The 18,909-nt window shown below is 40.3% G+C and overlaps 1 protein-coding gene across 1 annotated transcript in view; it reads right to left on the reverse strand.

Moving 5' to 3' along the window:
* Nucleotides 1-18,388, reverse strand: part of LOC123753555 (1-acyl-sn-glycerol-3-phosphate acyltransferase alpha) — a 30,119-nt gene extending 11,731 nt beyond the window's left edge. Inside the window, exons 1-3 of the mRNA XM_045735528.2 lie at nt 18,121-18,388; nt 8,219-8,352; nt 489-670 (exon numbers count right to left, since the gene is read on the reverse strand). Of these exons, the coding sequence (XP_045591484.1) occupies nt 489-670; nt 8,219-8,352; nt 18,121-18,305 (501 nt within the window). The 5' untranslated portion in view covers nt 18,306-18,388. The remainder of the gene's footprint in view (nt 1-488; nt 671-8,218; nt 8,353-18,120) is intronic.
* Nucleotides 18,389-18,909: the final 521 nt, after the last annotated feature.

Raw genomic sequence — 18,909 nt, forward strand, 5'->3', positions numbered from 1 at the left:
ATTATTTCTTATGGGAAAATTCATTTTGACTTACGATCTCTCTCTGGGAACGGATTAAAATAGTAAGTCAAGGCCCTCCACTGTATTACGCAAAAATGCAAAGAAATAAAATCCAATTACGTATGTCTTCGGCCAGTAAAATAAAAATACTGTATATGAAAACCTATTAGAACAATACTTTCATATCACAGCTTTATGAAAACTGTCCTAAAGAGGTTAATTTGTAGTACAGAAATGAGATTACTTCAATTATAATAAACTAGAAAAAAATAGAAAAACATTAATACTAAATTAAACTCAAGGAATAGAAATTTAAAAATCCAGGAGCTTTCACATAATCTTAGATTATACAGCAATACAGTAGAGAATTACCAAACATCACTACCAAACAGAAACAGAATTACCAAAGTGATAGCCATTGGAAGCTAACAAAAATACAGTACAGAATCTAATTTATTTAAAGAATACAACTAAATACATTTACTTACCTTATTTTCCTTGACATAATCCAAGGCTGCATTCATCGAGGCCTTGGCACTGTCTGGGTTTCTACGATCAATAAACCGGGTACCACACAGCCAAGCTGTCATCCCAAATGGCATAGCATAAAATAGTTCCTTCTTGGCAATGGCTGTAATCTTGTGGAACATAGGCCACATGTACACCATCCCTGTTTAAAGTATAAAACCTATTATAATGAAAAGGAAGCAAATTATACAAAGTTCTTTTAATGTTGTTTATAACCACAGTATTATTTAATGTACAATTCACTTCGGTATATTGCTCTCATATAATCTTTATGAGATTATAAATTATGCCCTAGATTTTAATTATGCTTGCTAATGAGAACAACAAGTATAATGTCAGAAATTACATTTAATTTAAAATACGGTATCAACACACACACTTTTGCTCCATGTGAAAAGGTTAGAACTTTACAAGATGTACAGTACCACAGACCAATTCCATTTTCCTCCCAAGAGCCAACCATATCTTAGTCAATTGTAAGGAACATCATTTGAATGTCACATTAATCATCCAGGTACAGTATATCAATAAATTAATGTTAGTGTACGAGGGCAAGTCACAGAACATTAACAAATGGTTTTATAATGGGAACATGCTCTGCAGCAGGCTGCACCACGAGACAGAAGAGGCATAAATCTAGAGTCGTTTTCTGTGTCAGCCACCTAGAGGTGCATATGAGTTATGATGCACATTTGCTTAACATTAGCAGTTGGTGAGCGAGTGGTTATCTTGAGGTTATCTTGAGATGATTTCGGGGCTTTTTAGTGTCCCCGCGGCCTGGTCCTCGACCAGGCCTCCACCCCCAGGAAGCAGCCCGTGACAGCTGACTAACACCCAGGTACCTATTTTACTGCTAGGTAACAGGGGCATAGGGTGAAAGAAACTCTGCCCATTGTTTCTCGCCGGCGCCTGGTATCGAACCCAGGACCACAGGGTCACAAGACTCGCGTGCTGTCCGCTCAGCCGGTGGTGCTGTAATTCAGTGCCCAGAATAGCAATCACTGAAGCATTATTCGTTTGTTTGGGTTATTTCCCGTAAAAAGAGATCGCCACGTTATTCACACAAAACAGTGAATACGTAGTATTATTGATGTATTCGCCAAATCGTGCAAATACAATGGTGGTTCCCAATGACTTAACAGGCCTCACTTTACCAGTCTAAAATAAAAAGCGTAACCCGAGGGATTTTTGTACACACCAGACCTGCACACGTCCCCAAATAGTGCTTGTCCCAGCTTTCCTCTTCACTGTTTTGACACTACTATGGTAGTGTGAATCATGTGAGAATACCGTTCTCATTGCAGAAATAATCATTAAAATTCTGGACCCCATTTCAAAATGTTGGCTCAAAATATAGGGTAACCTGGCACCTGAAGTTCGGATGAATCTGGCACTTTAGCACAAGTCACAGCCACTTCATCATCAAGCTGTTACTAGTAAAACCTCCACCCATTCCAACTGCTTTAGCATCTTAACGTGAACTACAGTAAATATTTGGGCCGGAGGAAGCGAATGCACTGCTACAGAAATGTCACAACTGTTTGAGTTGTTTTGAGTTTGTGAGTTTGTGTCACAAAATGTCACAACTGTTTGTGTTGTTTTGAGTTTGTTTGAGTTTGTGTTGTTTTGAGTTGTTTTGTTGTTTTCCTTTGTTTTGAGCCTGTTTGATGACATTTGACTTTCATTAGAAATAAATAAAAAAAATTTTTAAATATATAAACGTTCCATAGAATTATCTTCACACTATTCCAATTCCTTATAATTATAATCTCGTCTCATCTCCTCAGATCTCTATTTTATAAAATAGGCACAGAAACCATCACAGTAGTGAACAAGCCAAAACAGAAGCCAGGCGGAAATACACGAGGACATGGTTAACAAAAGCAATAGAAAATTACAGGAAGGCAAAGGAGGCATCTGTCCGAGCCCTTACGATCATAGCAAAACATTTCCCGTTATTTCGCCAGCCACAAAAAGTTTGCTACAATGCCAAAGCATCCTACAGCAGTTAGCACAGCATGTAAATAAGCCTGACAGCATGCATAATACTTAACAACAATCCAACTAGTGTCTATGCTACCCAAAGAGCTTAATGGATTACCATATATACCTTTGCATTATGATAAAGGCATAAACTGTAAACCAAAAACAAAATTGAAAAAATAAATTTAAATATAAATCAATACTAAATGTAAAAAGGTTGTATCTTGTATCAAGTACCATATTTGAGTATTCATTTACCCGTTACCAATACGGTATACACTGGTTAGAGAAATAAAAAATCGTATTACTGCACAATGATAGTCGATTGAACAGAATAGTTTAACAAACTAATGCACCAAAATGATTAAAATCCATTTAGATTCTGCAAAACAAATTGCGATTCAGAATAACATATTACCTGGAATAACGTGTTTATCTGTAAATCCAAGTTTATGTGGTACCAATTAAATTAATAAATAAAAGTGTCGTACATGATACTCCTGGTCTAAGGAGAGATTCATACCAGACCACTTCTGCTGCAACTGAAGATCCACTGAACCCAAAGTTTACCCCCGTTTCCACTACTATTTTGTCCTATATATATATTATTGCTTTTATTATTACAGACAATAAAACGTGCTTTAGTATATATACCGACACGAAAACCACTTGAAAAATTATTTAAATATTTTGCTTATTACATTTTTCAGCACTATTCTGCTCCAAAGAATACACAGTCTCATCCAATAGCTAATCTTGTTATTTTCAGTTGAAACCAAATCTCACCAATAGAATGGACTCCTACCATTTAACCTGACTTGCCATTCTGCATGGTTTTATCGAAGCGAGAGTGCACCAAATAGTAATTTTATTTTGTATACAATAACTGGAAAAATTTTAATATGATTTGGAATAAAAATGCTATTTTCATCATGAAAAAATTATTTACATAGAAATTTATCTGGAATAAATCGCTGCTAATACAGTACAATAATCAAGATCGTCATTCTGACAACTTAACGGCTTAAAGCAATAGCTTGTGCCACCATAATTAGAATTCATTTTTGCATGTAAGGTATTTAGAAGCCATATTCACAAAGCCAAACATCTAGCGTTGAATGTAATGAAAATTTCTGGGCTAGCCCCAGTGGCTCCCTGAAGCTACTGTACTGATGTAGTACCAGACTACAAGGTGCCATCATTTGCAGAGTTCTTATTGGCCTACTGGGGACCATGAGCCAGAACCTGGTCCTCTCGGAGGCACAGGGAGCAGTGGCTATGTAAAATTTGATGTAAATTTATTCATGTCAGCCACCACAAAGAGAAAGCACCCAAAAAGTCAACAAAACATACTACTGCTTGGTAAGAAAACCAGGCCGCAGCCTCAAAACGGCCAAAAGAACTCTTTAAAAAAAAGTAATAAAAAAAAGTAAAACAATTGAAAATTTGTGATGTTAGCACGAGCTAGTTCACCTAACCACCTCTCCTCGTTTGTGGGAAGGAGGGAGGCAGACCAGGTCAGCCAGCTGCACCACCACCAGTAATTATGATGTTGGAAACTATCCCTACACCCTGGGAGAGGGGAAGAGTCGGGGAGCCACTGTGGCTCACCCTGAAATTGGTGTTTCATTCCATTCAACGCTGGATTTCTGGGGGAAGCCCCTTATGGCTCCCTGAAACTATCTACCCACATAGAAGGAAGAAAGGGCATGTACTGTACTAGGGAGGTGGAAGCACTGCAGGGCTCAAAAGGGGGAGGGGGGATCCTTGTGCCCCAAGAACGACCCCAGACATGAACAAAGAATGCAAAAGATCGTCATACCAACACATCAATGCGTATGAGGGCTGACTGCAGGCTGGCGAGATCTTAGGACACTACAAATGACCTAAGACACACGAGCCCTTGGTAAATGGAACCAAGAAAACCAGAGCAAACTGCAAATAGTCCACCAAAACAGAACCAAAGGCATGAAGGCCAACAAACACATTCCCTGCCAGAAAACAAGGAGCCGGCAGCAACTAAACAAGCACCCACTAGGGCCAAAAGAACAAAGGCCTCGGTGCCAGGAGAGCAAGAAGCTCCCCCACCTGGCAACCAGAAGCAGGAGAAGGCAAAAATGATGCTCGCTGAAAACTATCCCAGATTGAAGGGGCCACCAAAAACGGTGGATAAAATAAAAAAGAACCCGGTCAAGGGACCTGGCAGTTCATGAACAGGCTGGAGGGGAAACATTGCTCGAGAAAACATGCAAAACTGGGTTGAAGAGGCAGCGACCCCAGATAGAAGCTGGAGTGGCTCTGCCAACGCTGCACGAGAAGATGCGACAGTAAGTGGCAGAAAATGCCGATTAAGGAAAAGCAAGGAATGGACAGAAGAAAACGAGGAGCAATGACAAAGTGACAAAGTGGAAGGCACGCCAAGACATCACAAACCGTTGCCAGGAGAAAGACTGCAGATGGGACACCAGGAAACTAGCCACCTGATTACAATAGAAGACACAAAAAGTCCCTGAAAGGACTGAAAAATTAAAACAAGTCCCGCAACTCTCCAGGCACCTAATCGCGGAGAACGTGTAAACAAGGGAGAATTGAAGACTACCAGGCTTACAAACTAGAGACTAGATCACACAAACCAGTTTGTCCCACCAGCCAAAACACTCCTGGACCTGAAGAAAGAGGTAGTCCCTGACAACTGGCTTACCTGACGAATAAGGGACACGACAAGGAAGGAGACCCACTAAAGTCTCCTTCCCTTAACCCAAACACTCCAACAAAGATAACCCTGACAGTGCAAGGACAGTACTCAAGGAGAGCACAGGCAAGTAAACCCTGAACATAACCAACTCAAGGTACACTACACTTGTTATCTTGAGATGATTTCGGGGCTTTAGTGTCCCCGCGGCCCGGTCCTCGACCAGGCCTCCACCCCCCAGGAAGCAGCCCATGACAGCTGACTAACACCCAGGTACCTATTTTACTGCTAGGTAACAGGAGCATAGGGTGAAAGAAACTCTGCCCACTGTTTCTCGCCGGCGCCCGGGATCAAACCCAGGATCACAAGTCCAGTGTGCTGTCTGCTCTGTGCTGCACAACCGTGCACAGGACAGGCATCAAAGGCAAAATGCCACTTAGCTGATGATAGGAGACCAGAGCAAGAGCAAACCGGGAGGGGGCGATCAAGTATAAATACATCAGAATAAGAACTAATGGTGGAGCAGCTGGCTGACCTGGTCTGCCTCCCTCCTCCCCCAATGACAGGAAAAGGTCGCACCATTAGGGGTCTCAAATTTTAGACCTTGCACCATTGGGGTCTCAAATTTGAGACTAGCTTGTGCTAGTCTCAAGTTTTTGATCATTTGTTTACATTATTGGTAGAGTTCTTTTGGCTGTTTATAGGCTGCAGTCTGGTTTTCTAACCAATCTGTTTTGTTTCGCCAACTTCCTGGGTGCCTTCCCTTGGTGGTGGCCAACGTGAATAAACTTGCATAAATTTTTTCATAGAGCCCCTGCTCCCCTCTGAGGGGGGCCAGGTTCTGGCTCGTGGTCCCCAGTAGGCCAATAACTCCTTGAATGATGGCACCTTGTAGTCTGGCACTGTATCAGTATTGTAGCTTCAGGGAGTCACAAGGGTCTCCCCCCAGAACAAATGTTGAAGGAAATGGGTTAAAAAATGATGCATTTAACTACTACATTAATATCAAATTAAAAATTATATGTGGTACTGTCAATGGAAACTTAACACTTTTCCTGGCCGATAAGTCATAATGCATCCGTATACGAATCTACTCTGGGCGAGGATGCACGCCTAGTCCAAATGAAAATATTAGTTAAAATCCATTTTTGTTCCCGATCATTATGGGACTAATTGTAAAGTGAGTGTCATTTGATGGCGAACAACTTGTTACCAGAATGAACGATGTAGCACAGAAATTGAGGTAACAAGACTGGAAAGAATATAAATATTTGAGTGCGGGTGGAGGGTGCATACTCACAGGTAAAGCTTAGCCTAACTTTGGGTGTCCAACATGTGGTGTTGGACCATTTGACCTTACAGTATATGCACATATCCCTTTCGAGCAATCTATTGTGAACAATTTGATACCAAAATGAACGATGAAGCAAGAAAATTGAGGTGAGAAAACTGAAAACAGTATAAACGTTTGAGTGCGGGTGGGTGCACGCTCATGGGTAACACTGCCAATTTTCGGGTTTGCTGCTGGTGGCGAGCTGGGCTTTTTGACCTTGTATGCATATACCCCTTTAGATTATTCTATTGCAAACAATTTGATATAAAAAATAAATGACTTGGCACAAAAATTGAGGTGAGAAAACTGAAAAAAAAGAGTACACATTTTAGTGTGGGTGTATGCTGGCGCGAAGCGCTCGGCCCACCTTGGGGTGCGCTGGGCGGTGCGCACCAGGCCGGGCAAAGGGTTAAGGTTATAAAGAAATAAAATATTCAAGTCACCAGTGAATAAGCAAAGGTCCTCATCTTTAAGACGCTTGGTGTAAAGTCTATCAGGCCAGTACGAGTACTGTATATTAAAACAGGAACTACCATCAAGAGAAGCAAGCACTATAATAAATGCTCAATTCAAAAGTGACCATTATCAAAATCCAACATGGCCGCCACTTTTGTAATAATGTAGTTACTGTAATATTTGTAAGAATGTTCTCATAGCAAAGTGTAAACTTAACCCTTAAGAGAGCCGTTATAATCATATAATGACCCAAGCCAATGAAATTATCACATGCGAACTTTAGTTATCACCCAGTTCTATACAAATATAACTATAGTTATAATATGCAGAATAGCAGTTCAAGTGTGTTCTGAGTCCTCTACCACAGGTCAGCTAACTGCACATCTTGCTTCAATGTACCAAATCATTCCCCCCTCCCCCCCCCCCTTCCCCAGCTTCCTCCTATAGTGTTTGAAGCCAGAAGAGATTTGAGGTTGTGAGGGGAATCTCCCCTTCCCTCCTCATATACATGCAAATTCTATTATTTTTTCTATCTTTTTTATCTATATTTTTAACACAGTATGGTGTCAATTTTGACGATGGCTGCCTGTTGAAGGTTAAAGAACAAATCATTATAATTATCCAAACACCATTTACTGTACTACACGAGCCAATCCATTAACAACATTTTTCAACCATTTCAGTTTAACGAAAATCCATGATTGGGTACTTTGGACTTAATTGATCTTAAACGCCAACATTTAAATTAATGAAGATAATGTTTAGTAAATAAGCAAATGGTAAGTAGGCAGATGTTATGGTACAAAGCTGTAAGCCCCGCTTGAGAATTTAAGCAAAGTTACATGCCGTTAGCTAGCCAAGCCCCTTTACAACAGTGTCAGCTGCTACTTTCACCCAAGTTGATACCCATGCATTAACCCACCCGGATGATGAGCAGCGTGGGGAGCTAGTGCCTGTGACTTTCCGTGGAAATCAAACTTGGAAACGCAGATTTGCAGTCGGCAGTGCTGATTGATGCACCACTGGGTTGCATCATAGCAAGAAGGAATAATCAAAAGAAACAGATTATGGATACAAACACAAAATTTAATGGATGAAAATTATAAGCAGACAGACCAACTGAAAGACTGACAGCAGATAGACATAAGCCGAGTAAGCAGACAGATGGACAAAATACAATTAAAATGTTCTACATATTTTGGACAGAGCAAAACAAATAATCTTACCTAAGAAATCAATGGAGCTCTGATGATTGGCCACCACAATAATGGGACGATCGATCATGATGTGCTCTTTGCCACGCACCTCCCAGTGTAAACCCAGCAAGGGGTTCAACGCACGCAGTGGAAATGTGGCTATCCTGTTAATCAACAAATTTCTTATTTAAATTAAAATGTAGAGTATGTATGAACAGATGTCAGTAACTATCACAATGAATTTAAAGTAAATTCATACACATTCAATATACATCAATTTATTTCTGAATAAAGCCAACTGGTTGCTCCTGAAGGCAAAGATCAGTCACGTCTAGTCAATATTAGCCAAATCGTGACTGAAATCTTTGCTAGCATTCCCAATAGGTTAGTGTGAAAAATTAAACATTGGAGATTACTGAATCCACCTAAATGGATCACCTTAAGGAACTTTTGGCTAACCTTTATACCCCATTGCGACTAACTTCTTAAAATGAATACAAAGTAATTTTCTGACAGCAGCTAGTTACATCAACTGGCTGCTGTCTACTGGCATTATGGGGCAGTAGCACCTTACTAGACAATAGGTTTGCAAAAAGTTGGCTTCTTCACATTCTGCCAGTCATCCACTTCGTATACACCATGTTGCAAAATCCTCTCTGTTGGCTTCCTTGACCACACTGAGGACTCTGTTCAAGCCACACTTTTCCCTGTGTCACCTAAAGTCCACAGGGCCTCTGGCAGCTTTTCCAAGGACTACCAGAACCATTCATTACCCTCAGCTGGTAGTCGAGTAGAGCAAGAAGCACGATGGGGTGTGTATATCAGTGAATGCCTCACAGCGGGCTACGCCTCTTGTACTTCACAGACAGGGTACACACCATCTCATCCAGTGTACGGAATAGGCTCTCATTAGCTGCTCTCATAGCAACCATTAGATAAACTAGAGAGGCTAGGCTACCCCCAAAATCACTTGACTTACTCTGGATCATGTCTTCTGGCGATGCTGTCAACAGCACTGCTGGTTCCTGGTAGGAGAGAATATGGCCTCTACGACCACCTCTATCCTCTTTATCAGCCTACTCCCTCACTCGTTAACTTTTACTTTTATAGCCTCTCAGCTGTGTTCAAATATTCCCAATTTGGCTCAGTATTCAACAAGTGCCTGGGTTTACTTAACCCATATACAAGATACTATGGCACAGCATATAACTGGAAGGGGAAGTACAAAAAAATTACATTTACTAAATAAAAATGAATCAAACATTTAAAAACATTGGCAACACTACCTTGCCAATGTTATACTCATTATAACTCGCATTATAACTTGCTCATAACAAAATTATGAATATGCCACTGTTGGATTCAATTAATTTGAAGTTTACATTACTGTGGATTATTCATGTGTATACAACCACCACTGATAAATAATCATTAATCTTTATAAAAGAAAGGGGGGCCTTGAATAAGTTACTATCTTAAATTCTTTAAATGCCAGTCAGCACAAAATTTTATCTCGCTAAGCTACAACACCAATTTGAATATTCTGTCATAATATCAGTAAACCCCACACAGTAACATTATTAGATCACAGTGTATCCTAACATCAATAAAAATAATGCCTACTAGTTCCCCAAGGAACTAATAACCTCGAGGAAAAATTAGGAAGGAAAGGGGGTGGAAAGGGGAAGAGTTTTACTTAAACACAGCCAATTGTCAGCAAAGGTGTTGAGCTTCTCCTTGCTCTGGCTCTCACTTTGCTTCACGCAGCTCCACCTGAAGTCTCCGTCAACACCACTCCCTCACCGGATGTCCTGTGATGTCATAAGCACCCTTTTCACTACAGTACTTCTGGTAGTAAGCTAGCTCTGACATCCATTAACTTCTCCATCCGAGTTTCCTCTCAACAGGATTCCCCTGCACTGTGCTCCCTCACTGAGGTCTGGAGAAAGTGATCCAGAAGTTCCTAGGACCATCTTGTTAGCCGAGCAATCTCTGGATGGGCTGCTTTCGCGGCCAACTCGACACTGCAGTTTTTGGGCAGTGTTTCACCACTGCTAGGCTGCAACCACAACAGACAGCCTCTACAACCCATGTCACTGGGTACCAGTTAATATTTCAGCTCTTGCACCATCCTTGTTCACACCAGTTTTCCAGTTCAACAGGTAACTTTCAATCCACTGATCTTTTGGTGCAAAATTGTCATTGGCCACTTCTTCCACTGAGCACCGGTGCTCATTATCACTAGTCACGTAGCCTGACCTTATGTCTATGTGCTCGGCCACCTGCATGCTGGCATTATGTACAAAATGTCATTATTACCAATTCACTAACATTTTCAACAAGTCAGGACTGCCTCGAAGACAGGAGATTGACTCGACAACCACTTCCACTTGTGGACGTTGTCTTGGGTCACTGCACCAAGCTGTGGAGTGACACTGAATCCTGCACAAGTTTTAATTGCACAGCCTCTGACAATTTTCTCTTTCACCGAGGCCATCGGCCGCTCCTCAAGAGAGCAAGAAACAAGAGGTATCTTGTTATCTATTAACTTTACTATATGAATGCAAATCTTGCAAAATCTTGGCGTGCTGCCGAGTACGTCGTCCTTCAAGTGTCTTTGGATGAACAGTAATCTTATGAACCCCGGGCACCAACTCTTCTACCTGGTGTGCCCATGACAAAACTAAGTCAACTGCTGATTGGCTAATACTCCTCTGCTGTCAATTGCATTTCTTGTTGTATCCCATGTATGCTGGTGTCATCGCCCCCAGCAGGAATCTGTCACCCACGGGGTGAACTCTGGCCACTTTGGAGAATTTTTAGCCTCTGGCTTTCCCCTTTAATTTCTCAAAACAGAAGGCATGCCAAAACCATGCAACTCACACCTTCACAAACTAAAATATTCTTTGGTCCATCTAGCATCTAGCACAAATAACTGTTGATGTAGCGAAAAAGGCCCAAATTAGACGGCGATCATAACAACCAGCTTCGACAAACACGCATCAATTAATAGATTATAAACCAATATTTCAAAAAGACTGGGTACAGTGGGCTTGTGCTTCAGCGAGTGCCTCACATAGGGTTAATGTTGACACGAGGCCTGTTATTGATTTCAGGGATCAACCACAGATTATTTAGGCACTATAAATATTAGAAGGCACATTAAATCATTCACAAATGATAGGAACACCAAGGTCAATCACTCGATACTGATAGTAGTAGTTTAACCCCTGAAGTGTGCATAGTGCATAATGCCACTTCCCCGCATTATAATATGACACCCCCCTTGGTGCACCGAAAAAAATTCCAAAAATGTGTTCTTATATTGTGACAATGCAGTTTCTAATCACAAGAAACCGAAATAAAATATTATACGCAACATACTTTAATCATGATGGAACAAGAAGTTTAGCAAATTATGGGCACCGAGTGAGTAGACGCCCAGACATGCTCTCCCCCAGCTACCCCACGGGGCAAGATGTCACGAATATAAATGTTAATAATTACTTCAATGTTTCAGTGGTTTCTCTTTTTTTTTTACGCTGTATTATTCAAAAGCATATAATTTTGGTAATTTTTATAGTTATTGTAAATGTGTAGAACATCCCAATACTAAAAAATATGGGGCTCATGTATAGTGACATGTATATTATTATATTCTAAGATCAGTGTTTTTCCTGTTATTACACTATATACAAGTGTTATATATAAATATCTACATTGTTTTGCACCATAACGAATCACTAAGCTGGTATAACATGTTCAAAGAGCATTCCACCACCACACACCAGTCAGCTGATGACGCTACCTCACTGGCAAAGATTGCTCCTCCCAACATACTGTTCTTGCAGTTAATACACTATATACACACACACACAAGTATCTACATTTATATGCACCATAATAAACTAATAAGTAGTTCTGGTCGGTATGGTGATGAAATCAAAACATGGAGCCACATGATATGAGCAGATGACGCCAGCAGTCCATGATGCAAGACGATGCCTCCAATATTCTACACAACTTGCTATGATTAGCTACAAAACTGCCGTTATTACCACATTCTTGTCACAAAATCCCGAAGACTAATCCATTTCCACATGGTTATATTGTGAATGAACACGATCATTTCCATGATGCGTAGATGCAGGAAGCAATGGCTGGGTGCTGTCTCTACCTCATGTCATGAATATCATAACAAGCATCGTATTCTCTGATATCTGAACATTGTACACAAGTCTATCAGTGTCAGGATCATCTATGACATTATCAACACAATACAGTAATTGCAGTTATCTACTTTATTCATCATTATTAAGCGCTATTGTGAGCTCCCGCTGCATTCGCCAGCCTTGATTGCTCTCAGTACTGAGGCTCTCACAACAAGTATGGATGCTTATTATTTTTAAGATGGCATCTGTTTAGTCCTGAGGCACAGGAGGTGAAGCCCCTCCCCTAATGTACCCACGGGAGTCTTGAATCGTTCCTATACCCAATAGCGCCTTTAGCCGCTCTGCGCACCCCCAATCAGGCACCTTAAGGTGTTCTGCGAAGTGCAGTGACAAAAGCGCTGTACAAGTGGTCAAAAAATTTTGAATTTAACAAAATTAACTTTTTAATGTTTTTTCCATTGTGATTAGAAATGAAAACTGACATTATTTTAACTTTTAAAAAATTCAGTTATGATTAGAAATGAAAACTGACATTATTTTAACTTTTAAAAAATTCAGTTAATGTTAATAATTCATTAATCCACGCACCATGAAATTGTCACAAGAAACAGATGCACTGTGCAGGGATTAAGGGTTACTTTCATAAGACTACATACTGACCTGATAAGATAAGAGTATTTATATCAAGAAATTGACAGATGTTTGTTTGATAATTCCCAAGCTGTGTGTTCAACTTTCAAATGTTTTGGAGGCATCAAGGAAAAAAAAAACAGATCTTTCTTGCTAGTTGTAAGACTGAATAGTTTCCATCATAAAAAGCTGCACAGTGCTGTAGTATCCACTTGTATCCAAATAAACTCAAAAGGTTCCTAGTTCATCAGTAAGAAAACCAATGTATCTTAATTTGTTGAAAAATGTGTTCTTTGCAATGGCCTAATGTTTATTGGAAGAGGATATGATTGGCAGTTCTTTGGAATAGAAACGAATACAGAAAAAAGGGGATATAATAGCACAAGAGAATGCCAGAAAAACACAGCCTGCCCAAAATGCTATGCATGTTAGTGGCTTTGCAAGAATGTAAGATATGTACAGTACTCTCATAAACCCTTTCTACCTTCTTATGAGTAAATTATTTATTTATTTATTGTTATTATTATTATTATTATTATTATTATATGCGTGGATGTCTCGAGTAATATTTGCCGAGTGGTTTAATAAGAACTTTGTACCCGAGGTGAAGGAGCACCTGGTATGTATTGGCCTCCAGCAAAACAGCAAAGTTGTGCTACTACTAGATAATAGTTCAACGCATCCACGAGGTGATGAGCTAGTAAATAGCAGTATCATTGGAACATTCTTACCACCCGATACAACTTCACTGATCCAATCCATGGATCAAAGGAAAATTAAGAATCTTAAACACCACTACAAAAGGATGTTTGCCAGACATCTAATAATCAGCTAGGAATAATTAAGGACTTTTATAAAGACTTCACAATAAAGTCAGCTATCTGGACTATTGCTAGTACATGGAATGAGGTACAGCAAACAACACTTAAGAAATGGTTGGAAAAAAACTTTGGCCCACGTCAAGTCTGTTTCTTGAGGAAGATGACGAGGCAGATTTTGAAGGATCTGCGACGAAGAAAGTTAGTGAGGAAAAACTTGAGAGAAGAAACTCCTAGCCTATGTCAAGGGAACCGAGTCCGCAGAACTGAGAGCAGAACTGGTGACTGAAACAACAGAAGATGACAGATAAGTGGATAGATTTTGATGAAGTCCCCAAAAAATTGAAACATGGCTGATGATGAAATTATAGAATTAGTATGTACAGCAAAAAGGCCAGAAGAGTGCAATGAAGATGGCGAGGAAGGGGAAGAGGATGAAGAAATGAAGGAAAAATGTAATATGGAAAAAGTTCAACATTTTTAAGGCATTCTGGCATTTATATACATAACAGTTTAAAACCCAAAGACATGATGAATCTGTACAATTTGTATATGAAGTTTTTGAAAACAAGATCAAAGGGGATGTAACAAATGTCAATTAAAGAGTCTTTTGCAAAGGCTTCCAAGAAAGCTGGCATTGCCTCATCTGCGTGTGACTCATCACATGTTGATACAAATGCGTCAACATCCGAGGTTACCTTATCATCATTGATCTCCACTTCAGTCAACCCAACACCAACATCCACCATCACCTCTTCCATGTAAATAACTATGCTTCATCAATATTTATCATCAACATAAGTGGATCGGGACTTCTCTTATTGGCGAGTACAAACAAAATACTGTCGCAATTATGCTAAGAACCTGTCAATTTTTTCCCCCTAGAATTTTTTCCTGACACTTCTCCATTTTTTCCCTACATGTATTTTTTTTTTCCCCTAAATTACACGATAACCAACAGGTCTCGCCCACGAAGGCTTCACAAACCAAGTGGTGTTCTGTATACAACGTGTTCAATTTTTTGAAAAGCCCAACTTTGAACAAACTATTTTGCTGCTACCACAGCTTATATGGAAGTGGAATGAATTAATGCCACAGGGACTGACATTCCTATAGAACCAATTTAAAGTGCTTTGGAGTTGCCCAAAAAAAATGTCAATTCAACCAAAATAATTTACTGCAAAATTATAGGGTCTTACAAAACACCAATTAAAACACCTATTGGGGACCCAACCACCACCAGGTAACACATACAAAATATCAACAGGAATCTATAAAATTGATAGGGAAGAATTCCAGAGACCTGGAACTTCAGGTCATAGATTTAAACTAACTAAACAAAGCTGCCTAAGAAAGATAAGAAATTTATTTTCGCAAACAGAGTGGTAGATGGTTGGAACAAGTTAGGCGAGGTATGGGTGGAGGCCAAAACCGCCAGTAGTGTCAAAGCGGTATATGACAGTTCTGGGAAGATGGGACACCATGAGCATAACTCTCATCCTGTAACTACACTTTGGGTAATTACAAGCCCAAAACATATTTTCAGTGCTTGCGTGCTGCTACTCCCCGAGTTTAATCCCCAACAAAAGGTAAAACCAAAAATTACATACCCATGCTACAAACTTACATAAAAGCCTCATCAAAGGCAGACTACCCAATCAAGACAGTATCCTTGCTGCAGAAACAGACGAGGCAATGCGACTTCCTTGTCAATTACAAGTTTAAGAAAGCCAACAAACCAAAACCAACAAATGCTAAACATGATAAACTAGTGTCAAAGCATTAGCAAATAAATTGCTAAAGGTGTGCTTAGAATTAAATAAATCACATGATCTATTATCTTTACTGGACATCACTGACAAACAGTTTAAGGAAGAAAGCTTTTCTCCTCAGAACATGAGCACATTCCCAAGGCTTGCCAACATTTAAAGCAGCAAATCTCTTGAGAATGGCCATTATTATAAGCTTTGCAAAAAGACTTAAAAACTAAATTTAGTAAAAACTGAAAAGTCAGCCTAAAGTCAGGCTTTCTTGGCAATTCCCTAATCTGCCCGACTGTTTATGCTCATGGCCTAAAGGCTCACACATCCATCACAATTCAGCTGACCCTGAAATACTTTTTTACCAATTAATGAAATGAAAAGTCTTATCCAGTCTTCACTTCGGGACGAGCATGTTTTCAAGTATTCTCTTAGTCACACACAACTAAGTTAAGAGAAGCAAAATTGCCCAAATGTACATTTTTTTTTTTTAATTATGCCCTATATAAAGCCTGATTCTAAGGAAATCTTACCTAACTTGGGCCTAATTATGTATCACTTACAATAGTTAAACTAACTTTTTTTTTTTTAAGACATCACAATTCACTGTTAAACAGTATAGAATGCTTACTATGCTGAATTGTACAACTATGCAAAAATACAAAACTAGCAAGTTAAATATGCACAGATTAGAAGATAATTACAGCAAGTGCATACAAATTCAATGCTACTTAATTAAACCACCAATATAAATACATCAGGTTTATTTAAAGTAAATTATCAGTTGCATTTAATGCCGACACTGAACCAGTGCACGCATGTGTACATTTAAAGGTAAACTAATAAAATGTTACAATAATGCGTCACACAGTCAAAGTCAACATCAAAGAACCCAAACTATAGTTTTGTCAGTGACAAAACTATCATAATAAACTAGTGTATAAATCCAGTTATGAATAACCTAGAGGCACGACCAAATTTTGAAATTAAATTAAATATAGTGGCGAGATTAAAGAAACCAAATTTAAATGGCTAACGTGTTACCAAAAATGAAGACACGCTCACAAACAGCCGACGCGCTCACAAACAGCCGACGCGCTCACAAACAGACGACGCGCTCACAAACAGACGACGCGCTCACAAACAGACGACGCGCTCACAAACAGACGACGCGCTCACAAACAGACGACGCGCTCACAAACAAACGACACGCTCACAAACAAACGACACGCTCACAAACAAACGACACGCTCACAAACAAACGACACGCTCACAAACAAACGACACGCTCACAAACAAACGACACGCTCACAAACAAACGACACGCTCACAAACAAACGACACGCTCACAAACAAACGACACGCTCACAAACAAACGACACGCTCACAAACAAACGACACGCTCACAAACAAACGACACGCTCACAAACAAACGACACGCTCACAAACAAACGACACGCTCACAAACAAACGACACGCTCACAAACAAACGACACGCTCACAAACAAACGACACGCTCACAAACAAACGACACGCTCACAAACGACACGCTCACAAACGACACGCTCACAAACAAACGACACGCTCACAAACAAACGACACGCTCACAAACAAACGACACGCTCACAAACAAACGACACGCTCACAAACAAACGACACGCTCACAAACAAACGACACGCTCACAAACAAACGACACGCTCACAAACAAACGACACGCTCACAAACAAACGACACGCTCACAAACAAACGACACGCTCACAAACAAACGACACGCTCACAAACAAACGACACGCTCACAAACAAACGACACGCTCACAAACAGACAACACGCTCACAAACAGACAACACGCTCACAAACAGACAACACGCTCACAAAGAGAAGACACGCTCACAAAGAGAAGACACGCTCACAAAGAGAAGACACGCTCACAAACAGACGACACGCTCACAAACAGACGACGCGCTCACAAACAGACGACGCGCTCACAAACAGACGACACGCTCACAAACAGACGACACGCTCACAAACAGACGACACGCTCACAAACAGACGACACGCTCACAAACAGACGACACGCTCACAAACAGACGACACGCTCACAAACAGACGACACGCTCACAAACAAACATGCTCATAAACAGACAACATGCTCATAAACAGACAACATGCTCATAAACAGACAACATGCTCATAAACAGACAACATGCTCATAAACAGACAACATGCTCATAAACAGACAACATGCTCACAAACAGAAGACACGCTCACAAACAGAAGACACGCTCACAAACAGAAGACACGCTCACAAACATGCTCACAAACACACGACACGCTCACAAACAGAAGACACGCTCACAAACAGACGACACGCTCACAAACAGAAGACACGCTCACAAACAGAAGACACGCTCACAAACAGAAGACACGCTCACAAACAGACGACACGCTCACAAACAGACGACACGCTCACAAACAGAAGACACGCTCACAAACAGAAGACACGCTCACAAACACACGACAAGAAGCAAAACCGAGCGGGCGAGAACTCACAAAGTATTCCTGACATCTCCTGGCCTCCAGATGAGGAAGGGCACGAAGAGCACAGAGCACAGCATCACCATGGAATAATAGATGAGAAATTTGAGGTAGAGCCGGAAGCGGTGGCTAAACTCGTAGATGAAGGGCATAATCATCACCACGGCGATGAGCACGTTGGTATAGTCACACGCCAGCATCTTGAGCGACCTTACACGCTTCTCTGCCACGGCTTTTGTGCATGCGATTCTTTCCCCCCCCAACTGTCTGTCAATGCAAGTTATAAGTGCCGGAGAGAAACATACCAATCAACAGCTGGGGTGCAGGAGAGCATCGCTAGCCGCTCTCAGAACCTTTATATGCCGCGCCTGGCCGCGTTATAGACGATGGAATCCCTTATACTCTATTCTTTATGATTCTACAAAAGAATAAGACTAGAGTACCAGTTTATCAATTTTATGATCATTAAATTAATTAACTGGGCTGTGATATGATCACACAGCTAATGGGGGTATTAATATGCAGTTTAAAATAATTTATTTATATATACAAATCTAGAAATAAATTAATTATTTGGCTGATTAATATATGGAGGTAACTATATAGCAAACTACTGAAACCATATTATAATTAACAGCCTTCAACAGCTACTTAAATACCTGATCTAAGAATTCTCACTCATGAAATGAAGAGTATGCAAATGGGAGTTATAGTAATGGTAGTTCTGGAACTAATGGTAGTTCCTTGTTTATGAGGAGCTAACATATTTTAGGTGATTTGTTTCATATGGCTTTTGACCTCAAA

This window comes from Procambarus clarkii, chromosome 56 (assembly GCF_040958095.1).
Source record: "Procambarus clarkii isolate CNS0578487 chromosome 56, FALCON_Pclarkii_2.0, whole genome shotgun sequence".
NCBI classification, from domain to species: domain Eukaryota; kingdom Metazoa; phylum Arthropoda; class Malacostraca; order Decapoda; family Cambaridae; genus Procambarus; species Procambarus clarkii.